This window comes from Pelmatolapia mariae, linkage group LG22 (genome assembly GCF_036321145.2).
Source record: "Pelmatolapia mariae isolate MD_Pm_ZW linkage group LG22, Pm_UMD_F_2, whole genome shotgun sequence".
Taxonomy (NCBI): domain Eukaryota; kingdom Metazoa; phylum Chordata; class Actinopteri; order Cichliformes; family Cichlidae; genus Pelmatolapia; species Pelmatolapia mariae.
Window position 1 is genome coordinate 14,409,316 of NC_086245.2, and position 25,721 is coordinate 14,435,036.

At 42.7% G+C, this 25,721-nt stretch overlaps 3 protein-coding genes and 1 non-coding gene across 6 annotated transcripts; 2 read left to right on the forward strand and 2 right to left on the reverse strand.

Moving 5' to 3' along the window:
- Nucleotides 1–1,738: 1,738 nt before the first annotated feature.
- hax1 (HCLS1 associated protein X-1) lies at nucleotides 1,739–3,986 on the forward strand. 2 transcript variants are annotated; one of them, XM_065471960.1, is made up of 7 exons: nucleotides 1,739–1,939; nucleotides 2,216–2,466; nucleotides 2,728–2,927; nucleotides 3,019–3,073; nucleotides 3,170–3,303; nucleotides 3,398–3,533; nucleotides 3,608–3,986. In XM_065471960.1, exons 1-7 carry the CDS (start codon nucleotides 1,875–1,877, stop codon nucleotides 3,679–3,681), a joined length of 915 nt encoding a protein of 304 aa, XP_065328032.1. In that variant the 5' UTR covers nucleotides 1,739–1,874; the 3' UTR covers nucleotides 3,682–3,986. The 2 variants fall into 2 exon arrangements, with proteins under 2 accessions (XP_065328032.1, XP_065328034.1); XM_065471962.1 differs by having other exon boundaries at nucleotides 1,741–1,939; nucleotides 3,398–3,518.
- A 3,469-nt stretch (nucleotides 3,987–7,455) lies between these two features.
- aqp10b (aquaporin 10b) lies at nucleotides 7,456–11,281 on the forward strand. The gene is given in 7 exon segments (XM_065471963.1): nucleotides 7,456–7,523; nucleotides 7,525–7,693; nucleotides 8,362–8,488; nucleotides 10,037–10,174; nucleotides 10,379–10,497; nucleotides 10,768–10,985; nucleotides 11,080–11,281. Coding segments are annotated over 7 exon segments (1,014 nt in total). The 5' UTR covers nucleotides 7,456–7,482.
- Nucleotides 11,282–12,767: 1,486 nt separating this feature from the next.
- Nucleotides 12,768–25,455, reverse strand: znf687b (zinc finger protein 687b). 2 transcript variants are annotated; one of them, XM_065470722.1, is made up of 10 exons: nucleotides 25,406–25,455; nucleotides 22,417–24,768; nucleotides 21,313–21,581; nucleotides 21,015–21,199; nucleotides 17,960–18,136; nucleotides 17,690–17,852; nucleotides 17,035–17,388; nucleotides 16,718–16,818; nucleotides 14,825–14,912; nucleotides 12,768–14,744 (listed from the first exon to the last, which is right to left on the reverse strand). In XM_065470722.1, exons 2-10 carry the CDS (start codon nucleotides 24,752–24,754, stop codon nucleotides 14,142–14,144), a joined length of 4,278 nt encoding a protein of 1,425 aa, XP_065326794.1. In that variant the 5' UTR covers nucleotides 24,755–24,768; nucleotides 25,406–25,455; the 3' UTR covers nucleotides 12,768–14,141. The 2 variants fall into 2 exon arrangements, with proteins under 2 accessions (XP_065326794.1, XP_065326793.1); XM_065470721.1 differs by having other exon boundaries at nucleotides 21,313–21,614.
- Nucleotides 17,511–17,645, reverse strand: LOC135933368 (small nucleolar RNA SNORA13). Its single transcript, XR_010573740.1, has one exon. It is a non-coding gene; the product is annotated as a small nucleolar RNA SNORA13 (small nucleolar RNA).
- Nucleotides 25,456–25,721: the final 266 nt, after the last annotated feature.

Here is a 25,721-nt window from a genome sequence, read left to right on the forward strand (position 1 = left end):
ACATATATAAAAAAAAAAAAACACAAGTACTGTAGTCCCTGTTTGTTCGATGGCTTTCTTCTTTTCCTTCTTAAATCCTTGCAGACTTGTTAGCTTTTTTGTTTTTGTTTTTTTTATTTTGTAAAAATATATAAATATTAAGTAAATAAACAAGAAAAAGACATTTTCATCATTTTGGATGTGAATGTCTTTTTAAGAAACTACGTTTCTCATGTGGCTTTTAAATACTGCAGCATCTCTTCTTCACTGTCATTCAGTATGAGCAGTTCATGGATGAAGTGTTGGGTAGAACTAAAACCTCTGGAGGCTTTCCAGTTGGTTTCTGTTAGTGGGCTCAGTCCAGGATGTCAAGAGTACCAAATGAAACTCCAAACTTACAACTACATCACACATTTTCTGGCCATGTAATGTGCGGTATTGGTTGGTATTGGTTTGTTTGTTTGTTTTTCTTTTTGTACATTTTACCCTCCATCTGTCTTGGATACACTTTAGCATTTTATGTTTCTCCATGATATATTTTCTACCCCCTCTAGATATGCATCTTGGCACCTTTCTAGCAGGCACATCAGAGACAGAACTGTACTTTTAAATGCTAGTAAATGCATCCCAAAGGTGCTCTGTTGAATTGAGGTCTTTTACTGTATTAAACGCAGCTAAATTTTACTTTACTGGCTCAGGCTTCAGACTGCTCCAAACACTTGGTCTCTATTAGGTTTCTTGTGCCAAGCTCATGTCAGCTTAGTATGATTTTTTTCAATATGTGATTACACCTTGCAAGCACTAGCTTATGTTTTTAGAAGCCAAGTGAGTTGCAGCCAATCAGAAGACATTGGGCTCTCAATGAGTGGGCTTGAAAAGGGTCATTTCCGCCAGTGGATGAAGTGAGACATAGCAGAAATTGGATTTCTTAAACTCTGAATCATGCAAAGCTTCTGTATTGGAGCATCAGAATAAAAAAATAAAATACTAAAAGCTGTAGATGTTCTCTCTAAATGAGCTCTGATCCAATTTGGCATAATTATATTATATTCTCATTTCATGAGATGTATATGACCCATATACACTTACCAGTTACGCCTTGCTAGCAGCAGATTGTACTGTTATGAGGGGGGGGGGGGGGCTCCATAACTGCTTAATTTTTTTCATGGCACTGGAAACATTCCTCAGAGATTTTGGTCCCCTTTGACATAATAGCACCACACAGCTGCAGAAGATATCCATGCTGCACATCCATGATGTTCCACTGGATCCCAAAGGTGCTCCATCGGATTGAGATCTGGCGACCATGGAGGCTGATTTTAAAAACTCATTGTCATGTTCAAGAAGCCAGTTTAAGGTGCATGAGCTGTGTGACTTGGCCTGTTATCCGGTTGGAAGCAGCAATACTCAAGAAGGCTGTGTTTAAATTGTACTAAGGGGACCAAAGTGTGCCAACCACCAGCAGCAGCCTGAACCACTGATATAAAATGGTGCCAAGCTTTCTGTTGTCAATACCAAATTCTCACCCTACCATCCAAATATCGCAGTTGAAATGGAGACTTATCAGAAAGGCAACTTTTATCCAATCTTCTGTTGTCCATTTTTGTTGACTCCATGTAAACTGTAGTGATCTAATTCTGGTGTACCCTTCAAGGTTCAAGGTGGTTGGCCGTACTGTTATCTGAATCTCAACAGTGCGCTTTTATTTCGAGTGCCCGTTTTATCTATTATTTACGGTAAACTAAGATTACGACAGATTGCGTCATGATGAATCGTCTAGTACGCTTTACGACACTGTTGACAGCTGTAGTACTTCTTGGCGAGTTTCTCCAGTTGGTGTCCGCAGCTTGCACATTTTAAGTTATGGTTTAAGTTTCCACCAAAGCTGCAGTTAAATGAGTGTTTTTGATTTATTTCGCGGGTTCTTCGGGGTACCCGGAGGCCATTATCGTGGCCGGAGGTGAGTTTATGGCGTCGGAGTACGTAGCTGTACACTCGGCTAAGCTAGCTGAACTTAGTACACTTTCTCTGCGTGCAGCTATGTCAGGGACAAGATTAGTGTTTTCTGCCAGGAAAACCACAGGGGTCCTTCAGCTAGATTTTGGTGTTATTTATGCTCACGGAGTTAATACGATTGAGTACTTTGAGGTCTGTTTGCTGGTGGCATGTTACAACGCAGTTTCTAAACCAAAGGGAGATTTCAAAGCTTGTACATTTGTGTTACTTCGTCTATCAGGGACCCTTTCTTCGATGCCATGACTCATGACGACGATGACGATGAAGATGATGAAGATGGATTCCACTATGATGGGTTCAGTGGGGAGCAGCAGGACCCCTTTGACAGCGCCTGGAGGTTTGGCTTCAGTTTTGGCCCGGACGGGATGCGGATTCAGGACCCCCCGATGTTTGGCCACGTCCTCAGGGAGATGGAGGAGATATTCTCCCAACTGGGTCGTTGGGAGGGACATCCAGAGTCTGGACGCTTTGGTATGAAAACAGACCCACAAGCCCCGTTTTCATGTTGCTTGTTTTTAATGAAATGTAAAAAAAAAAAAAAAAAACAAGTAAAAAAAGTGTCAGTAAAGATGTATGGTCTCCAATTCTTTCACCCTGGAAAAAGAAATAATTAAAAGCGCAAAGTTAATCATGACATCCATGCCCATGAAGACTCAAATTCTAACCACAACTCGACATGTTCCTCTCCTCTGTGTTTAACCTGTTTGCTCTTTTGCCCTCTTTGTGTTTTAGATGTTCCCCACATCATGCCGCCACCACCGTCTCAGGACAGAGCAGAGAGAGGACGAGGAAGCTCCAGTGGAAACCCTCTGAGAGACTTTATGCTCAAATATCCTGACAGCGACACACAACAACAATCCAGAGAGCCCCAAGGTGATCACAGACCTTCTTATGAGTCACCTGAATTTCATGGCCGGACCCCTTTTTCCAGGGTAAAGGAGATATTCACTCCTCCTTCTTTGTTTCTGTTGCGACACAAGCGGTTGTATATTAACTGAGATTTTTGTATTGTGTGTTTAAAAGTTTAATGATATTTGGAGACACAAAACTCCAGAGGAGGAACACAAAGGTGACAGAGGTGGGTGGTGATATTTACATTTTATTTGATAATTTAGTGGAAGCTCTTTTAGATTGTGTCAAATTTATTTTCTATTCCCATCCTGATCCTCCCAAGATCTGGACTCAGCTGTGTCCTCTGGTGGCTTGGATCAGATTCTGACGCCACCTGCTGGTCAGGCACCCAACCAGCCCAGAACTCGGTCTTTCTTTCAGTCTGTCACTGTCACTAAGGTGGTGAAGCCTGATGGGGTGAGTGTTTCTTAATTCTGTATTAATATGTTCATAGTGATTCTTTTAATAGTTGTGTCTCAGTTTTGATGAGCATTTCGTTTGCGTGTGTCAGAGTGTAGAGGAGAGGCGTACGGTAAGAGACGGCCAAGGCAACGAGGAGACCACGGTGACTCGCTCGGGAGGTTCTGGGATTTCTGGGGGACCAGATCATTCGAATGGACCCGTGCTGCCAGGTCAGCCTGTCTCCGGTGTGTGTTCTTTGAATTGTTTATCTGACACACACACAAAAAAAATCATGTATTTATTTTTGCTTTTCTTCCAGGTGATCCCCACCACTTCTCAGACTTACGGGATGATGGCTCATTATTCTCCAGGTTCTTTGGAGGCTTTAAATAAAATGTGAAGGAGTTAGTAGAGATGTGAGCTGGCATATTTATATTACATACCAATGTATGGACAAACAGTTTCATGGTCTTCCTTTGCCAAAACGAATATGTTGGATAAAGTCTCGCTGGCTCGTTTAAGATGAAGCTGGAAGTCCAAACTGATCATGCAGGATCGAAGCTGCAGATCCTGAAAACTATTGATGGTGACACACTGAGACGCTGAACAAGTCACGTTTCCATATTTTATTTTTGTATTGTCCTGTAGACAGGCCTGTGTGGATGTGAGTGAGTGAAGAATTAAATAAAGACTCTTAATATATGTACAAAGTTGTTTGGCTCATATTTTTGTTAGTAACGGTCTTCAGATTCTACATTATCAAAAAACAAAACTGCAAAATATACTTTTAAGCAGAACTTTAAAAAATGCTGGATGTATCAAATATGATACAATTTAAAATTCATATAATTTTTAAAAATTTGACACAAAGTTCCATAAATGCTTCATTTTCTGGCAAATATTTCGTGGTTCAGGCTCTACAGGGCTACAAAGTTACAGGGTCACAATTTCTATCACGTGTCATGTACAGCTCATTTAAACCTCGAGTGAGACGGACCAGTGACGCTCCCCTTTCTCTTAATTTAAAGGAGCTTACACATTTAACCGTTTGTGTCAGTTTGTCAACACGATAAAGAAATGCTGTTGTTTTAAATGAAAGAAATCTGTCAGTCCAACTGTTTGTGCTTAAATTATCAGAAGTAAACTTGTAAAATTACAGAATCAGATCTGGTAGCTCATCGCCCGGACTGTGCTGTAATTATAAAACAAGTTTTTCTTAATTCAAAGAAAAAGTTGAATGTCATTTTTTTTTTTTTACTGTGTTACAAAAAGAGACATTTCTGTAGCAGACGGTGCTAAATTTAAACTTTTTTGACATTTCAATGTTTGTCGGTTACTTTGTTGTACTGTGAATGACCACGGGGTTTTTATGAGAAGAAACATTTTTCTAAGCCATCCAGGCCTTCTGTTTGACACTCCTGCTTTAAATGGTTCCTATTAAAATCATCTCTGGCTCCATATGGCTAATCTTGACTCTAGCAGAGTAGCATTTTTTTTTTTCTTATACTGTACCTCAGTGCAGCCAGTGGAAAAAGTCATTTTTGGTTCATCTGTCTGGTGAAAATCTCAGAGGGTTTGAAACAGGGGCAGATCTAGAGAAATTTTCTTAGGGTGGCATGAGGGTGGCAAAGAAATCAAATGGGGTGGCAAAATCAAAGCCTTTTTTTTTTTCCAAACACATATGCAGGTGGTTACATATGGTTAAAATGAGTCAAATGCAGTAAGTATACACGTTTTTCATATAAATATAGTCTATAACTTAATTACTGTCTGTAGCCCACATAATTAAACACTTTAGTTACATAAAACAAGTGAGTTTTGATGTTATGTACTGTATAGCCTGTATAATAAATAAATATGTAGCCCAATAAGTATAAAATCCAGAAAGCTACACAACATGGGGCGGTTGATTTACAAACACAAGTCTAACTTAAGTTTCACACTGTTTTTTGTTAGAAAACAATCACATTGTTACACGCTTAAATTACACAAAATGTCAGAAATCTGCACTGTCATGAACAAAAATTTAAACCTAATTTTTCATGATTTGTTGGATTAACCCACTGAGGTCTGAAATACAACCGGTCATTTTTGACTCCTTTTGAGTTTACGTTTGTATTTCACCCTCAAATTGTTTCATTTTATTTTTTCCCCTTCCCTTGTTTGGTATCATTCTTTTCAGCTCAACTGAATTTAGTTGTTTTTTCACTGACATACTGCATTAGTATTACTGATCTGAAATCACACAAAGAACTTAAAATCCTAGTAGTATTTTTTACTGTAAAAAAAACCACAGACATGTTGAGTAAATTTTTATAACTTGAAATGCAAATATAAATTGTACATTTTGTAAACATATACAACTATTTATCTAAAAATGCAGCCAATACACCTGCCACTTTTTTCATTTTGTACAACCATTTAAAAATATTACTAAAACTAAAATGAGAGAACAATCAGGTGTCGCAATAAGATGCCCAACAAATTATGTGTGCCAGTAAAAGAAAACATGTTTTTCCACCAAAAGACAGAGGAGAACAGCACAGGGATAAACCTGCAGGCCTGACAACAGGAGGCGTATCACTCCGCTGGTTTTCTACTTAGTGACAGTGTTTACATTGCAAATGTGCCTTTGTGACATTCATTAGTGCCCTCACCGACACACAAAACAAAACGACTACACAACAGAACGACTACACAAGACAACACAACACACTAAGTATACACGTGTGTATATCATGTGCAAAACTGGGGTGGCACTTGGGGTGGCAAGGGATCATTTTAGGGTGGCACTTGCCACCCCATGCCACCCTTCTAGATCCGCCCCTGGTTTGAAAAGCAGTTAGCTGGGTTTCTGTGTTCAAAGCCAGAGAGGGATATAAAATAAAGGTAATGTTTTAGGCTAAAAGGAATAAAATAAAAATACAGATGCTTTTGGGTTTTGTTTTTTTATTACATTTTAAAATTTTAATCAAGAGGAAAAATGGACTGGCAAAGTGGAGTGGAGATGCTGTATATCTGATGGATACTGTATATTGTGTGCGTCGGTGTGAGGTACACAGAGAAGTTCACTAAAGCAGCTGTTCAGTGTGGAGAAAGGTCGAGGGGCTTATTGGGTCAAATTTTCAGTGTTGGATAGAAGTCACTGAAATCATGTTACACTTTCCATCTTTGTGTGCCATCATGTCTCTGACAGTATTATAAGTGCTATAATCTTTTTACGTTGTAGTTACACCATTAAACCTTATCAAGTCGTCCTCTGTTTAACTGTGTTTACGAGGGTTTATAAAACCTTTCCTCATTGGTCCATCCTAATCAGCTGATTCCACATAAAACTTTTCCTTCTGCTCTGCAAATGAATGTGTCTGGTTTTCAGTTTCTATGTTTACAGAATATTAATTTACGTTTAATCAACATTAAAAGGTGCTGGATACTCTTTGATGTGCGAGGTCTTGCTGTTGTGCTCAGTTATTAAGAGGAGCGAGGATAACGGGATCTTTCCTGTGGAAGTTGGCTTCATATATATCATAATCAAACTATTGTGATGCAGATACAGAATTTATGTGATCTGATACTGCATGGATGTTTGCATTCACTTACTCTTTTTATCTTATGTGTTATATTTATTGGAAAAAGAGATTTTAACCTCAATGAGTCTTTTTCCTGGATAAATAGAGGATATATATTGCGTGACAACAACTTTTATGAGGTAGTCATTTTTAATGGGTTAAAATGAAGTTTAAATGTTGGCTTAACCAAGCAGAGCTTCATCTTGTATCATGTTATCAATGATGTGAGGTCCTTTTGCTGCCCTTTGTCCACAAATCCCCTGTGATCTGTGAACCGTATCTGGAAACCACTACAAAAACCAGAGCCCCTCTCACAAATGTTTAATTGTTTTTATGTTTTGTAATGGTTTTCATCCTGTGGGAATACTAATGATCCATGTTGAAAAATACAGCAGTGGACGTAACATAACAGAGTTAAGATCTTGAATTTCTTTTCCGATCAAACGGGAACAATCAGATCCAGTTCCAATCAAATGAGGAAACCCTCCACTGAGCCACTATCGAGCTTTTGGTGCACAGACTGTTTTTCATCGCGCATGCTGTGATTGAGATGTCCTGAGTCCACACACACTCATAATCACGTCAGCAATTCCATAAAGTGTGTGACGTAGCCTCCACCTCCAGCATGAAAGAGCAAACTCTGCTCAGCCAGGCAGACGGTGCAGCACTGCGGGTCAGATCCACCCGATGACACCTGCCCGGCTCTGAAAACACACCTGTGCCCAGAGTGTGCAGAGGAAAGCTCGGGGATGGAGAGGCTGCTGAAGAAATGTCAGATCAGAAACCAGCTGATCAGGGAGTGCATGGCCGAATGTCTCGGCGTCTACGTCCTGATTGTAAGTATCCTTTTATTCTTCTTTTTTTCATACATTTAAGATATAGTTAGCTGTGTAGGAACTTTTTTATAACTAAAAAACAAATAAAGTTCCCTCAGTTCAGCCAGTAAACTCAACATCAAGTGTGTCAGTCAGTGAGTTTCCTGTAAAATGCCCTGCTGGTTTGTTTAGAGCACCTCATAACTCTGCACGGTGTTTAACTAAGGACTTTGGCCTGAATAAAACGGACAGAGGGTGACAGGGACTGCAGGGGAGGGGGAGTAAAATTGGACTCTGTTGTTAGTGATTTCCAAAGGTGATATTCCTTTGACTGCAGTGCTGTTGTTTTATCTCTAATGACTATCTGGGGCAATGAACATTTACAGCACAAATCATAAAGCAGCTCTTTAGTTAAATAATAAAAAAGGAGATTGCACCAAGTGTGTCAGAACATCACGTCTCTACTGTACTGCATGGTGAAAACATTCAAACTGGATGTATGTTGAATGAATCTAAGCAAGATAAAATGCTGCTATTGTGGATTAATCAGAAAATTAATTTGGGGAGGGTCTGAAGTTGGATGTGCCAGAAAGATTTTGAGAGTTTGGATCATTATCCACTGTTTTGATTGGGTACACTCGTGTATATATTCGACTGCTAATACTTATCTTCATTTCATGTAATTGCAGCTGTTTGGATGTGGCTCTGTTGCCCAAGTGGTCACAACTGAAGACAAAAAGGGCCAGTACCTCTCAATTAATCTGGGTTTTGCTCTGGGAGTAACATTTGGGGTCTTCGTGTCTCGTGGAGTATCGGGTAAGGGACTGAACGAAGTTACTGGGTATGCAGAACTGTGATTAGAAGTTTACATACACTAATCTTTGCTATTAATGTCATGGTAATTTGGGGAACTTAGTTATTTCTTTGCACTGTTCTTTTTCCAGGGTGGAATGATTGTACAGCATACATCTTTACTGATTTTCTTTAATCCACACAGGTTCAAATATATACACACACTGACTTAAATCTTTTAATAAGCAGTGCTGAGGGGTTTTTAACTTGACAAGGCCAGAGCCTTTTAACTTCTTGCTAGTGATCATGAATCACTACAGTTTGGTAGTTTTTCATTACCAGCATGAAGGAGATTTAATTGACAGCACTCAGTGGACTGACCAATGCTCTGAACAATGGGAAAGTCCAAGGAATTCAGTGAAAATCTAAGAAGGAAAATTGTAGATTTACAATGGGAACATCTCTTGAGACATTTCTAAACAAGTAGAAATGATTAAGAAGTGAGTTTCAAGTCACAATGGACAGAGAGAATGCTGACAAAGAAATAAGGCCCTGCTCCAAAACCAAAACCAAATACTGGAGAAAAGTTTGATGGTCACACAAGACAAGATTGAGCTATACGGCCACAATGACAAAGAGTATATTTGAAGGAGTAAACGCGAGACTTTCAGACTTAAGAACTTTGTGCCAACTGTCAAACATGGTGGTGGTAGCATCATGGTCTGAGGCTGTTGTGCTGCTAACATCTAGCTGCTAAATCATCAGCTAGCTGAACAGGCTAACATTACACTTCTGGAATGGCGTTCCCAAAGCTCTGACCTCAATCCTATTGAAAATTTGTGGATTATGCTTAAAATCCAGGTCCGTGCCACTGACTGTGTATGTAAACTGTTAGTATGAGTTAATGAACTTTACTTTTCACTGTGACGAGCAATGACGGAGCCAGACAATCTGTTCTTAATCTGAAGTTGGAGTTATGTTTTTATACAGTAAACCACCAGTTTACAACAGTCACACCACTTTAATGGTGTAAGATAAAGACCCTGCAATATGAGAGAGAATTTCCAACGATTAGACAGCCCCCGATGAGGAAGCACTTGGTGATGGTGAGGAGATGAAACTTCTGTTTTTAGGAAGAAACTTCCTGTAACACCAGGCTTAGGGTAGGCTGGGAGGGGGTATCATTTTTTTTAGGTAACTCTTATTTAATTATAAGAAACTAGAACATTCCTTTTTAATTGCTGATAAACCTCATAAGACTGTTAACATGTCTGTAAAGGAACATCAGCCACTGAGAAACTGCTAGAAAAAGAAGTGGTTAAATTAATATGTACGCAGATCTCTAACGAGAACAAGCTTGTTGATTGTTGTGCTGGCCACACTTGACTCCACACCTGGTGACAAGTCTCACCCTGATCAACAGTTTTGTCTGAATCCCAGTTTAGATCATAATAACTGGAAATGAACTCTTTGATGTGTTGTTTGGAACCACCATTAATATTATACTAACCAAAAATGCAGAAAAAAACACCTTACATAATAGTCATGTCATAACTGTGATTTCTTTTTAAGGTGCTCATTTAAACCCCGCTGTGTCTCTGAGCTTGTGTGTTTTGGGCCGCCACTCATGGGTGAAACTGCCTTTCTACATCTTCTTCCAAGTGTTGGGAGCCTTTCTGGCTGCAGCTACAGTTGCTCTGCAGTACTATGGTGAGTGTTTAACAGTGAGCCCAGGTACAACAAGGGAGTTGATATTCATCAATTGAGGCTTTTCAAATCAAATAAATCATGTCGTTTGATAAGCTCTTGGTCTCATGTTGTAACACCATTTGTGTTCTGGAAACGTCACGGCTCTGAACAATAAACTGTGTTTTGTGTCTGTTTGATGATGCGTGCGCAATGAGATGTTTGCAGACGCCATCCAGGCGTACAGTGGAGGCGATCTGACGGTGACGGGTCCCACAGCCACAGCAGGCATATTCTCCACTTACCCCGCTGACTACCTGAGTGTGTGGGGAGGTATCGTGGACCAGGTCAGATGCCGTCACGCCCTTGTTTTTCTTATTAATTAAGGATCATTCATCGTTATCAGGCTGACAGATAAAGATGGTATAACTGCTCAATAGTCATGTGAACCTGTATAGTTATATCGCCAAAAATACACCAGGCTATTTCCTGAAACTTAGCTCCACATTGATAAATGGAGTAACTTGCCTTGACCCAGCCAGGAAACGCTGTTTGTCCATCAGTTAAAATCATACTGTTCCTTCCTGCACATCTCTAACTATTTCTATGTCATCCAGGTGATCGGCACGGCCGCTCTGCTGCTGTGCGTCCTGGCTCTCGGGGACCAGAGGAACAGCTCCATCCCTCATTATCTTCAGCCTGTCTTAGTGGGAGCAGCAGTGCTGGTCATTGGCATCTCAATGGGCTCAAACAGCGGATATGCACTCAACCCGGCAAGAGATTTTGGACCTCGGTTGTTCACCTACATTGCCGGTTGGGGGGCGGATGTTTTCAAGTTAGTGGTTTCACTCCGGATGCTCTGCTAATTCCCATCTTATTTCCTCACATTGTTGACTGTCTTAAAGCAAACATGCTGTCTATTTTTGCAGGGCTGGAAGTAGCTGGTGGTGGGTGCCCATAGTGGCTCCTTGTGTTGGGGCGCTTCTGGGAACACTGATCTACGAGCTGATGGTTGAAGTCCACCATCCTTCAGAGCAGTCTGAATCCCAGGCCTCGTGTCTGGAGGATAGAAGTGACAAGATGGGGGTTGAGCTGGAGGGGGTGGAAGCAGACAGTGAAAAGCCAACTTAATGATTAAATCGTGTAAAAGAGAAACAACACTGTCTGTGTGTGGTAAATGCTTTTTAAGGTGTGATAGTAACTGAAATTATCTATGTTGGGATAAATGATTGATCCAAACAGGCAGCTTCTGATTGCCTCAAACTTATTTTGAGGCATAATTGCAACGGCACCTATAAGTAAACTTTAGTTTCCTGGTTATAGTTTCTTCCACAAATTAGACGGACTGCCATAAGACAGTTGCTTTAGTTCAAACAGCCTTTGAGTTATTCAGTAAACATCTTAATATCTATTGTTACAGACGTTTTTACAAACATTTACATTTCGCCAGATACTCAGGTTATTGGTTCACTTTTCATTTAGCGTTACTGTCAAGTCAAATGAGTGAAAGCCAACCTCCTGCAAAAAAAAAAAAAGATATCCCCATTAGGCTCATGTGTGCCTTTGTATTTAGTGCCAACTGGCAAATGTTTGCATACACTGTTACCATCATACTGAGTAAACATCACAATATGAGCATGCTCACATTATGTCCAGTCACTTAGTGCCTTAATGATTTGCTAATATTGACCAATGGAATATACTTGTATAAGTCTATATGTAGTCCTATATGCAACCTTCTTTTTAATAGAACATGTATAGGAAATCTATACTGGACAAACTCTCCAGTGTTTCCAGTATTCTGAGCACTCCCTGCAGCACGAAAAAGCTCCAAAGCTCTCACCACAGTATTTCATTCACGCTGAGCTCTGGACTTTTGGGCATGGCAAAGCTTAGCTGTTGGACTCACACATGACTGTACTTTGGTATCAGAGGAGTTCATGGTCAGCTCAATGACCGCAATATGCCCAAATCGTCACCCCTCCACCACCGTGCTTCATAGTTGACATAAAGTGTTTTTGTCCAAAGGAACAAGTCCTGTGGTTTGTTCAGATGCAGCTTCAGTCTTTTTCTAATTGTGCCATCTTGAACCTTAATATGCTAACTGAGGCCTTTACAGTCTGAGATGTAGCTTACGGGGTTTTTTGCAGTTTCTCTGAGCATTGCACAGTCTGACCTTAGTGTGAATTTCCCGAGACGTTCCCTCCTGGGAAGAAATCGGCATTGTGTTTATAGAGGTGCTCGCACTTCCACACCAATTCCTATGGAAGTAGTAAAGGTGTACCTAGTTTTTCACAGGTTTGCAGTCTTGTGAAAACTTGCTTTTTTATGACTGACTGTAGCTGATTAATTATTATATAACAACATTTGGCTGATTGGCAAATGCAGCCCACCCTGATTGTTTCTCATGAAATTTACCTGGTCTGCTTCTAAACTACATAATCATTCACCAAATCTTTCCAAATGTCAGCTCATCTGACCAGCTGAACACTAAGATTTTCTTTTCTCAGGGAATTTAGAGGATTCAAACCAACCAAGTGTGCAAACAGAAAAGAATCGCACTGAGCCCGATGCTGACCTCTGCAGATGAATCCGCGACACGAGCCGGTCGTCTCTTTTACACATTTATTTTGAAACAGCACAAAAGTGTATGGCATTTCAGCAAGCAGACCACGACCATGGAAAAGAAAATGACATGAAAGTTTCCACTACTGAGCTATATAAATATGATATGACATATAAAAAGATACAAACATAAAACAAAAGAAATCCACTCATAGGCCTCCAATAAAGTGACAGTGAAGGCCGTTTTTTAAACATATAAAAGAAATGTGAGTACAGCAAGCACTGTCGATTTAAAAAAAAAAAAAAAAGAGAAAAAAAAGATAAACATTTGTTTTCAAACACATTAAGACAACACGACCCCCACGCTCTCCCTCTGCTTTGTAATTACAATGTATAGCTAACTCTGAGAGGGGATTCTTGTTTTCTTTAGGACTTCAAATTGTTTTGAAAAAAAGGGAACAGTACAAGTACAAATACTATACGTATTCACATTATCATAGCAAGTTACTAAAACCAGAACCATTTCTTTTAGTGTAATTATATGTATTTACATGGCAAAACTCGTACACGTATACTACTGACAGGAAGCCTTACCTCTCTTCTTCTAGTTTAACGAGTAACAACATAACACATTAGTCACACTACACGGGTTACCACCTCCAGTAACCTCGCCTCCTAATGAAATGCCTCCAGAGTTTCTCTTCTCATGTCTCTGTTGCAGGTAAATCACACCATGTCTTGTAACATTTGATGCAATCAACTCACATACACCAACAGCAGTAATGTGTTTCATATAAATAAATATTATAGCAACATAAAACTCAGTGTCAAATTCCCCGTGCCCACAAACGATCCCCTTCATGCTTCAGGATGTCTCGGCACGATGAGTTTTTCCAGCTCCCACAGGCTGGTAAAACTGATCTAATTGCCAGAAAAACAAAACAAACAAACAAAAAAAAACAAGGACAAGATAAACGATGTGAAGTACAAAATATCTGCAGTACAGCTGTGAGGAGTACAGTGGGAGGTGTTATGTATCTACATATGTGCTACAGTAACAAACAGGCAGGTGGCTACAGTCGGTGAAGAGTGAGTGCTCGAAATGGAAGGACGAGGTGGGGTTGGACACAGTATGGCTGATATACAGTATAAATGCTTTACTCTGGGGGGGAATGGTCCACACAAGAGTCCATCACAGGTGACGAGTTCATTTTAAGTGATCAAACATGCAGATACAATCGCACAGAAGAGGTGCCACAGAGGGAAACTGTTTGTGGTGGCTTTAAAAAAAAAAGAAAAGAAGAAGACGACGACTGCACAGGAGCAGCTGTGTTTCATCAACATTCATATTCTACAGTATCGCCCTCCTCGGCCATGACCCCTCGGGAGATTATCCGTCAGCTTCAGACGACCCCGCCCCCCTCTTCTACTGGGGCTTGTCTGTCTTGTGTGCCGTGAGGAAGGCCATGCCGTGGGTCCTGAAGTGGGTGTTGAGGTCCGTGGCCTTGTCGAATCGCCGGCCGCACACCTTGCAGCCCAGGTTTCCGTCTCCGTCCTCGAACTGTGCCTGAGGAGAACCAGCGGCGGGAGAGCCGTCTGGAGAGCCGTGGGCGCGGGGGGTGCCGCGGTCCGCGTCGCTCTGGGTGTCCCGCACTCGGTGTGTGATGAAACGGTGCCTGCTGAGAGAGCCGGCCGATGCAAAGCAGACCCCGCACTGCAGGCACTGGAAGGAGGCGGTGTCGCCCCGATGCTGGGGGATGTGGCGCTGAAACTCGGCCCCGTCTTCTGTAGTGAACCCGCAGGGGACGCAGCGGAAAACGTTATCTTCCTCCTCTGCCTCACTGGGTCCCACTGATGTTGACGCCATGGACGCCCTGGTTCTCTTTGCGGGACCACCGCCGTCCTCTGTGTTGGTTTCATCCTCGTCTCCCGCTCTGGCCGCAGGAGGACCGACCTCACCGTCTTGCTCCGAGGAGCTCCCCGGTCCTTCTCCCCCTGTGGCTGCACGCTTCCTGGTCATAGGGGGACCCTGAGAACAAGGGAGAGCAGAGGCTAAGCAGCTGTGGAGACGATACACAAACAGAGCATGCCCCAAGAACTTTTACTCACCTGTCCATCTGTGTTTCTGTGATGGAGTCGAATGTGTTTGTCCATTAAGAACCGACTGCCAAAGGTACGTTTGCCTTCTGTACAATATCTGAGGAGTAGTAATAAAGCAGCTCTATTAGTGACTGATAACAGATAAAGAAAAAAAAGACCATGATCTACACTGAAGACATTTTAAAAAGGCATCAAGTGTTCAGTGCCCTCTGCTGCACAAGCAGTGTAATGGTGCCATTTTTTTTAAACTTCTGCCAAGTTGATGTCAGCTTAGTATGGATTTCCATCTATGGTCACACCTTACAAGCACTGGCTTCAATCAGAAGACAGTGGACTTTAAATTAGACACCTTTAACTGGGTTGTTTCAGACAGTGGATGAATTATAAATAAGGATATTCTTAAACTGCGAATCATACAAAGCTACTCTATTGGTGCTCCAGGATAAAAACTACTGACTGACCATGGAGGTCATCTGTGTACAATGAACTCATTGTCATGTTCAAGAAACCAGTTTGAGTTAGTTAATTCCACATCCCTATGTGCCCGCCACTGTCTTTTACAACCACATGAATCTTAATCCATTAGTTGCGCTTTTTGGCACCACTGGGGAGGCTGATGCACGGTTGACCTCGTCACAGCGTTGCACGCTCCCTTGTAGCTAGACGTGCGATCCCACTAAGATGGAGGGGTGCCCCTTTGCCCAACCATACTCAATGGCTGAGGGACCTTATGTACTATCTGAGCCTTGAAAAGAACAGTTATGCGATTAGTAATAACAATGGTAAATTTTACAAGGTGTGGGGGCAATTCCTGAAATACTTTTCCAGCCTTCAGGTTGCGAACCCGACTTCCAGCATTACTCAGTAAATCCTCCCCCCTCTTTTTTTTTTTCCGTTATTTGTGTGTTTGTTTTATTTTGTTCTGCTTTGTCCTGTTGTATTTGTGATGGGTTTTTTTGTTTGTTTGTTTGTTTTCTGGGTTTTTTTTCTGGGTTTTTTTTCCTACCTGGCCTGAGGGATGGGGCTACTAAGTGGTATGGGTAGGGGGTAAACTGATAAAAGCAATTACAAGATACATGAGTGTGTCATTAATCTGCATTCTATTATTTCAGTTCAATCAATCATTGTTAAACCTACTTGTTTGTTGTTTAACAATTCTGTGTGTATCTGTTTTTCTTTGTTGCTTCAATTTAATAAAAATATCTTTGAGAAAAAAGAAACCAGTTTGAGACGATTTGAGTTTTATGACATGGCACATGAATCCTGCTGGAAGCAGCCATCAGAAGACAATGCGGTCATAAAGGGATGGATATGGTCAGCAATAATACTCAGGTAGGCTGTGATGTTTAAATGATGTTCAGTTGGTACCAAGAGGTCCAAGTGTGTCACACCCTCACACCATTAGCAGCCAGAACCACCGATCCAAAGGCATGTAGGATCAATACTTTTATGCCGTTTATGCCAAATTCTGACCCTGCTCTCAGACAATCAGGCAACAATTTTCTAATCTTCTACTGTCTAATTTTGGTGAGAATTTGGTGGGAACTGTAGCGTCAGTTGCCAGTTCTTAGCTGACAGGTGTGGTTTTCTGCTGCTGTAGATCATCTGCTTCAAGTTTTGACATGCTGCATGTTCAGAGATGCTCTTCTGCATACCTTGATAGTATAAGATGCTCAGGTCATCTTTACCATGTCTGCATTTTAAATGCAATGAGTTGCCACCATGACATTGGCTAATTAGCATTAACAAGCACTTGAACAGCTGTACCTAATAAAGTGGCCAGTGAGTGTGTATTACATTTAATCATACAAATTATAATTGCTGTAGGTTTATATTTGAGATTTACTCGTGTCTATATGCTACCCATAAACAGTGTCTGTACTGAAAGTGTAAGTTACTCACTGGCAATGGAAGACTCTTTTGTTGCCCTCATGAATGACACGCTCGTGACGTCTCAGGCTGGAGGATGTGCTGAATGTGCCTCCACAGATACGACAGGGAAACTTTGGAGATAACATCACACATAAACACATTGAGAGAGAGAGAAGTTTTTTTTTTTTAAAAAGGATACTGAAACTTGGTCTTCCTACCAAAAGGAGTGGCTCTTTCCCTACTTCACTATCCACAATATGCTAAGCTAACAGAAAATAGATTTCGTGCACTTCTGTGTTAATAACATCTGTTCCTTTCCTTCCTGTGATCAACATTATCTGTCACACCTTGCCGTGCTCCATCTTCACGTGACTCAGATAGTCTTCGTTGTCCGTGAACGTGTTCTGACACTGAGGGCAGGTCCACTCGGTTGGAGCGCTTGGATGACTGCTGCCTCCTGTGGTAGTGGAGTGACTCCCTGGAGCTTCGTAGTCCTCATCTGCATCATCGTCATCGTCCTCTTCCTCCTCTTCTTCCTCCTCCTCCTGCTCCCGACCCCAGTCCTCTCCATCAGAGTTATCAGGCTTTCCAGAGGATTTTGACTTGAGGCCAGAGGGACCAGATGCGTTGGCTGGAGCTGAGGTGGGGTTAGCGCCATCGGTCTGAGACTCCTGTTTGGCGGACGGGCCTCTGTGAGCGGTCTGAGTGGACGACAGGAAATTGTATGAAAGGCAAACAGAGAAAATCGTCATCCTGAATCTGTTCTTTGAATAAATACGATTATTTCGACTGCAAACAAGTTCTAATGTCTCTATTGCTAAAGTTTTGTACTTGGTACAGAACTTAGGACAAGGTCACCGGAGGGGTACCTCGCTAAGGCCGATCCAAGAATTACTGTCTGCCTTTTTTGACGCCGCATTCATTGTAGAAAGCAACGAATGGGCAACACATAAAGGCAAAGGACTAACACATCATGTGCTGTGATATTCTGTATGTACTCACCTTAATATGCTCCATCATGGAGCCTTTTTGGGCGTAGAGCTTGGTGCAGTCAGGACACTTGAACACATGCACTTTTTGCTTAGCTAAATGAGTATCAAAATGCATGTACAGCAAAGGTTTTTGGGTAAAAACTGTATCACACATCACACATTTGTAGATCATTCTGCAAAAGGAGAAGAAGAATTCAATGGTTAGGGATCTACTTAGAGAATGTTCCTAAACAGTCTGAAAATATTTCTCTGTGTAAATGTTGAAAAGCAGCACACGTACTTGGCCTGTCCTCCGGTGAGCGTTGGGTGCTGGGTGCTGATGTGGCTCTGGGCGCTGGGGGAAGACTTGAAGGCCATGGGGCAGCTCGGGCACTTGTGGAAGACCTCGCAGTGAGCAGTCTGAATGTGGGACTTGATGGAGTTTAACCCTCCGAACACGACCTGGCAGCTCGAGCACCTTGGTTAAGAATAATGAGAATAATCAATAACAGGGATAAAATAAAAAAAAATAAAAAATAAAAAATAAAATTTTTTTATGCAAATTGTGTTTAAGTGTCATAAAGATTAAATACGTTGTTTTTCAATTAAACCCATGGATGGAATTGTGTCTCAGGACTCTTTGGATGATTGAAATCAATCTCGGACACCTATGATCATTAGTTTGCCAGGTGAGCCCAATTAAAGGAAAAACTACTAAAGAAGGATGTTCCACATTATTAAGCAGACAACCATTTTCAAGCAATATAGAAAGGAAAAATGATCTCTCTGTTGCTGAAAAGCGTGAAATAGTCGAATGCCTTGGACACGTAATGAAAACCTTAGATATTTCACGAAAACTTAAGTGCGATCACCATAATGTTAAGAGATTTGTGGCTGAGTCAGAGCACACATGGGTTCGTGCAGATAAAGGCACAATGATGAAGGTTTCTGCCAGACAAATACATCAGATTAAGAGAGCAGCTGCTAAAAGGCCATTACAAAGCAGCAAACAGATAATTGAAGCTGCTGGTGCCTCTGGAGCCCTGCGAACATCAAGGTGTAGGATCCTCCAGAGACTTGCAGTTGTGCATAAACCTTATATTTGGCCACCCCTAACCAATGCTCACAAGCAGAAACGGCTGCAGTGGGCCCAGAACTACAAGAAGACTCATTTTCAAACAGTCCTGTTCACTGATGAGTGCATTGCAACCCCGGATGGTCCAGATGGATGCAGTGGTGGATGGCTGGTGGACAGCCACCATGTTCCAACAAGGCTGCAACGTCAGCAAGGATGTGGTGGAGTCATGGGGAGAGCGCTCGTTGGCCTCTTTAGGGTCCCTGAAGGTGTGAAAATGACCTCTGCAAAGTATGTTGAGTTTCTGACTGACCACTTTCTTCCACGGTAGAAAGAGAAGAACTGTGCCTTCTGCCACAAAACCATCTTCATGCAAGACAATGCACCATCTTGTGCTACAAGGAACACCTCTGCATCACTGGCTGCTATTGGCATAAAAGGAGAGAAACTCATGGTGTGGCCCCCATTCTTCCCTGACCTCAATCCTATTGAGAACCTTTGGAGCATCCTCAAACAAAAAAAATATGAGGGTGGGAGGCAGTTCACATCCAAACAGCAGCTCTGAGAGGCTATTCTGACATCCTGCAAAGACATTCAAGTAGAAACTTTCCAAAAACTCACAAGTTCCATGGATGCAAGAATTGTAAAACTGCTATCAAATAAAGGGTCCTATGTTAATATGTAACTTGACCTGTTAAGATGTTTTTGATTGAAATAGCTTTTGATTTCAGTAAAATTGATCTACTAATGCTGCAAATTCAACAAATGACCATTTTCAATTCTCTACAACCTATAAAATGTTTTGAAACTCTGTGTGCGTAATAATTTGGAACAGTGCATTTTAAGTTTTTTATTTTTGAAAAACATACTGTTTTCATTGGGAGTTTTGTTGAGTAACATTTGAATTATACTCTTATGCTGACTGTCATTTGAATCGACTTTAGTAAAATCAAAGAAAAATATCATTTGCATAATAATTTGGAACATGGTGTATATATATCAAAATATGTTTCCTTTGTTTTCAGCAGTATGCGACTTAGCTAAAAGACAATAACCAAAAAGCTTCTTCACTTTCAACTTTCTGATTTGTGTTGCTTTGCACATTACCTTCTAAAGCTTTTATTGCACTATAGTAACATCACAGCTTGGAATCAAACTGATTCAAAATATCTGCGCTTCACCTTTAATCATCTGCTCCACTCTGTGTGCACAGAGTGAAAATGAGAGCAGAGCAAGACGAGAAATGACTGAAACTATATATGATAGCAAAGACAGCAAAGAGTACAATACAGTTGAGCTGCAATAAAACACGTGCAATAAAACACGGTACATAAAATATAAATATTTTAATTTTTTGTCTCATTAATCTGTCTGTCTGCAATTTACCCTTAAATCAGAAAAAAAAGAAAACTGGCATGAAGGTGTCTGTTTCGGCCTGAAGGTTCTTATCTATATCACACATTATGTTGCCTAGCAACCACTAAAATGCCCACTTGCAGTGTTTTGCTTCTCTAACACCTTAGAAAATCCTCGTTATAATTTTAATTTACAACAATACCATCCAATTTATATCAACAAAAGCTTAACTATACGTGCAATATTATGACACCTTTACAACACCTGGCAACCACCTAGCAACCGTTTGAAATAGCCTGTTTTTTTCACTTATAAAAGCTTATGAAAGCATGCTGTTGTTTTCCTTTCACAATAATAATAGCTCATTTAGATCCAAAATAGTTGGATTATGCACAACATATTGTCATCGTGTTATCTATCTATAACATCTATATTGCACCTTATAAAAGCATCATAGGCCAAACAATATTGTAGCCTGTGCTTAAAAAGCCAGGTAAAAGAGTAAAAATAAATTATAGAACTGTATGAATCTTTTCTTTTTGCAAATCCTCACAGTGAGAAATATATCTTATTAATTTAACACTGGGATCGGATTGGCAGATCCACAAAGTTTCAATGTAGGTAGTGAGAAGTTGGAAAGTGCTGTCACTTCATCGCAAGACGTTCTTAGACTCCTTTTGTTGCTTCAGAAGCTTTTTCCGCTTGTCACTGCTCCAAACATCTGCTTTGAATCAGACAGACTGATTAGAGGACTGATTTTACAGTTTATATTATTTTATTTTAATAATTCTTAGCTACATTTAAGCTGCCCATTAGCGAAAGCCTCCCACAGAAGAAGTGGACATGATTTTCAAATACCTTTTGAACTGCCAGTTACTCTATTGGTCATGTCATATGTTAACCATGTTCGATAGCGTGTCCACACCTGTAGCCAATGCGTCTGGCAAAGTGCAAACAGGCCTCGTCCAGGTGGGTCTGGAAGCTGGCCTGCCGTGCGATTCCACCGCACTCGGGACAGACATGAGGCGCTCTGTGTTTATGGATCCTCTGGTGGGCGGACACGGCACATGAGTTAGGGAGCATCATGGGAGGCGAGCACTGTGTACATGTCTGAAAATGGGGAGAAAAAAGGAAAATGAAACAAAACAAAGTCATCATCACAACTTCATAACTGTACAAACCAGTAGCACGAAACATACTGTTCACTCATCCCCAAGACTCACTGAGTTAGGCGCAGCTCTGATCTGCTGGAAGTGGGTGACCAGCTCCGCTTTGCCAGAGAATTGTGTTTGGCACTCCGGACATTTGAAGTTGTTGTACTGCAGCCCTTCAGCCTTCTTGCACGGCAGAGGCATCAGCGCTTGCGGGCCCTGAGGTGCTCGGCGGACGGATCGAGGCTGAGCTGCTGCTGCTGCTGGAGTTGAAGTGTCCTTCATTGGGCTGGAATTGGCAGAGATGGCGGGGCCTCCGGGTGTGGAGGAAGGAGAGGAGACTGGAGGAGAGGAGGACGAAGAGGAGAGCAGGCCTGGTCAGCCAAAAGGTGAAAAACAAGAGGAGATAAATGAAAAACAGTCAATGAGGATGAGTTACACATGAATGACATAGTTTTTAGTTCAATATACAATTGCTTCTCTCTCTTTTTTTTAAAATAATGTATGACATAGAGATTAATATTTTAATGAGTGAATCATGGTTAGGCAACAAACAGCTCTTTTTTCCTCAATATTTGTTGTTTATTCATTTTTTAAAAATCAACAAATGACAAATACCTCTGGACTTCCAGTGAAGCTACTACGAGTTTTCTTATTTTCTGCCTGTTTCAGTGGTGGTGCTGATTACACACGGCAAAAGGCTTCAAATAATGGAGGTCAGTGTATATGCAAATAATCTCTATCAGCCAAAAGGTTCAGACTGCTCTAAACACTTTGCTTTAGATGCTTTTTTCCTACTCGTGGCTCTGTATGATGTCAAAGAGAGAAGATATCCCTAATATGGTCATTTCAGGTACCCAGCTGTGGATGTGACATGCCTGCTTTTCAAACCTGTTTACGAGGGAGAGCATGAGCAGAAAGTAGGCTTACAGGGAGGAGAACTAAAACAGCTCCTTCTAGACAGAAGATTAACTGATTGGCTGCAGGCTCAGCATGAGATAAGTAAGGATTGTCTCAAAATGTAAATCATGAAAAGCGACTCTCATAGATCTAGAAGATGAGTCTGATTGGTCCCCATTAATTCGAACAATTTTCTTTGAGATGATATCAACTAAATGATAAATAAAATATGATTAACTGATGATTAAAGTAAGTGTTGGCTGCACTTCTGCTTACCACCAATTGGCGTTATGTCTTGCTGTCCAATCATCTGCTCCACAGTGACAGGCCTCATGACCAGGTGCGAGCACTGCATGACCAGCCCTCGCTCCTTGTGCTCTCTGGCATGCAGCAGCAGGCTGCATTTATTGAAGAAGGCCAGCCTCTTTGCACAATGGTTGCAGGTCACTTCGATGCGGAGCGATCGTCTGTCATAGTGTCGTGCCAGGCTGCGCTCCAGCGCAAACGCGTCTCCGCACTCCAGGCAGCGGTAACCTGTTGCAGGGAGGGGAAGGCCCCACTCGGGCGGCGGCAGAGCAGAGAGGTCGGGCTTGTAGCTTGGCAAAAGGTTTTTACTGTTCAGAATTTTGTTAAAAGCCTCCACTAGGCTCGACTGGCTCCGGGAGATGACAGCCCCCGTGCTGTTGACGATGGAGGCGGGTTTGTTCGGCTGGAGGCCGCTGCCTATGATGGTGCCGCTTCCTCCATTTGCCGTTTTGTTAGTGGTCGTACGTACACTGATCCCACTCGCAGCAACTGAGAACTTCGGGGAGGAGGCCACAACGGGGGTGACAGGCAAGGCGGCCGATTTAGTGATGCTTACAGCGGTGGCAGAAACCTTGGCCTTGTCAGACGCAGCCATTTTGTTTTGGACCTTTGTGGCGGCAGCCAGCATGACGCTGCTGGCTGCGAGTGTAGACACAGGCAGAGCATTTAGAGCACTTACTTTCTGCGAAGGTGTTGTCATGTGACCAGGGGAAGACTCAGGTTTTTGGGCCTTGTTTCCTAAAACCTTACGTTCCCCAGCTTGAGCTTTAGGGTCCGCACCTTTCCCTGCAGCACCACCTTTAGGCGCCACCCGTGTCACGGTTCTGGTGATTCCACCTGTGGAGGTTTTAATAGTTTTGATTCTGACTTTCAGGGGTCTGGATGGTGTTCCAGAAGCAGCAGGTGTTGCATCACCTGCGTCCCCCGCGTCAGTGGACACGGGTTTAGTTTTACCATCGTCCACCTCCATATTTTCCTCACCCGTTTTCGTGTTTTCTCCCTTGTCAGCTTTACCATCAACAACCCTGTCTATGCCGTTTCCCACCTCCATCTCTTCCTCCTCCTCTTTAGGTTCCCGCAGTTCAGAAGGAGGTGGGGTGGAGGCCACTGCAGGGCTGGAGCACCTTTTAGTTGTGACTTGAGCCGTTGATTTTGGCATCTCAGGTTCAGGACTCTCTGGTGAGTCTCTCTCTTCGATCACATGTTCTGGATGCCTGTCCTCCACCTGGGGACTCTCTGTTGAGCCTGACGGGGGAGCTGATGAAGTCAAAGATGCCCCCGAAGGAGTGTCCCCAGGTTTGGGCTGAGATGCAGTAGAGGATGAGGGCTGTGCCGAGACTGAGTCAGACTTATAACGTCGGGTCAGCTGAGTGCAAGTCGGAGAGTCCGGGTTCTCCTGGATTACCAGGGGGCTTCCCAAATCGGGGTCAGAATCTTCCTCCTCCACCTGCTGGTGTTGAAATTCAGCAGGACCACCCTTGGGAGCTCCGTTAAAAGGCTGCGATGAGCGTAGAGGGTGTGATGAGGGTGCAGAAGGTGGAGTTGAAAGCAGGGGCTTGGAAGGTGGAAAGAAAGGCGAGGCTAGTCCCACGGGCCCACCAGCACCCAGAGGAGGGGACCCAGCTGACAGAGACGAAGATGAAGGTAATGAAGCTTTCACACCGTCTGCTCTCTCTTGGCCTGCATCCTGCTGCTGCTGCTGCTGGTGCTGCTGCTGTAGCAGCTGCATCTTTCGGGCTCGACCCACAGGATCTCCAGACCCCTGTGCCACAAGTGGTTTAAGTCTGTTGAAAATGTTACCACCCTGCTTGTGAGACTTGGCCGTACTAGCTCCTGCTGATTCTGAAGACACTTTGGGTGTATTTACCGACCATGGTGCACCATTAGGCTGAGCCTGGCTGAGTGGAAGTGGCGTGGAGACGCCAGAAGTCCCAAAACCATTGTGGTTGAGAGCTTCAGATTCAGCCAATCCAGGAGCGCACGCGCCAAGTCTAGGGCCCACATCCACCCCTGTGATCACATCAATAGTGTCCTGGTCTGCATCTACCTCCCCTCCATCCACCGTCTCGATACGCACTTTATTCTTCACAATCACACTCACGATAGAGGTGTCTGCCTGAGGGTCCGAGGGGCTTGGCGCTCTCATGGATGACCCAACGCTTTCTGGCTTCCCCAGAGGTGCACCTGCAGCTCCGTGCGGTCCCTCTGCCTCATCTGGAGCAGACTGGATGGCCTCTTTGGCATCTATGTCAGGAATGTCAAACGCTGCCAACAGGTCATCAAAATCTGGGGTCTTCATGTCCCCCATACCGGGATTACCTCCTGTAAAAACAAGACACAAAGCATGACTCCACATCCTACTACATAACCCTACATGCAAAAACTCTACTATAAAATGACAGTTATATTGTGTTTATATTTTCATGATAACCTGAAACAACAGACATGCACCTCCCTGTGATACACAAACAGGCTCCACTCGCTAGCTAGCTCGGATGCTGCATTAGCCAGCTAGCACGCTAGCGGCGGCGCTTCTGCTCCCCAAACCGCTCTCTCCGGTGGCAGGTTCAAAAATATTCCACTATGAATGGGAAACACTCGTCACTCCATCGTGCTTTTACCGCATGCAGGGCCTTGCAATTGTGACCATTTAAGAGGCGGTCCCACCGAGAGAGCGTTTTTGTAGCAGCGACCACGGTTATTTTTGAGCTACTACACTTGAGGCTGGCTAGCTGGCCGCTGAGCTCCAGCCAAGACAGAGAGAGAGACAGATAGAGAGAGAGGGGTCATTTAGCTAACGAGCTAGCGTTCGCCATTTAAAAGGCAACAGAGCGCTTCGCTGAGGTTTGTTGTGACAGCAGCGGCCAACCGGTGACAGCAGGCTCGACGAAATCACAGAAAACGGTGGCCGGGATGGGGATTTTCCTTTAATATTTCATGTATTTTTTGATTTGTTTACCTGGATGTGCGATTCCCGACTATCCTAGCTCGCTTTCAGCTGAAAATGCTGCGCTTCCCGTCACATGACCCAGCACATCCTATCAGCCTGTGATAGCGCTGGAAAAATGCACGGGAGGATGCTGCGAGCGACACGTATGTTTATTTCTGCTGGGAATTACCGCTTTTTAAAGGCTGATGGGGCTGCAGGAGTGTCACCACACCACAAACACATGTTTACACAGTTTTTATTGCAAAAGAAACCCACGAAGACATGACAGGAGTGTGGCTAACTGTTTGGTTTCAAAGCCTGCCACCACAAAAAAAGAAAAAAAAAA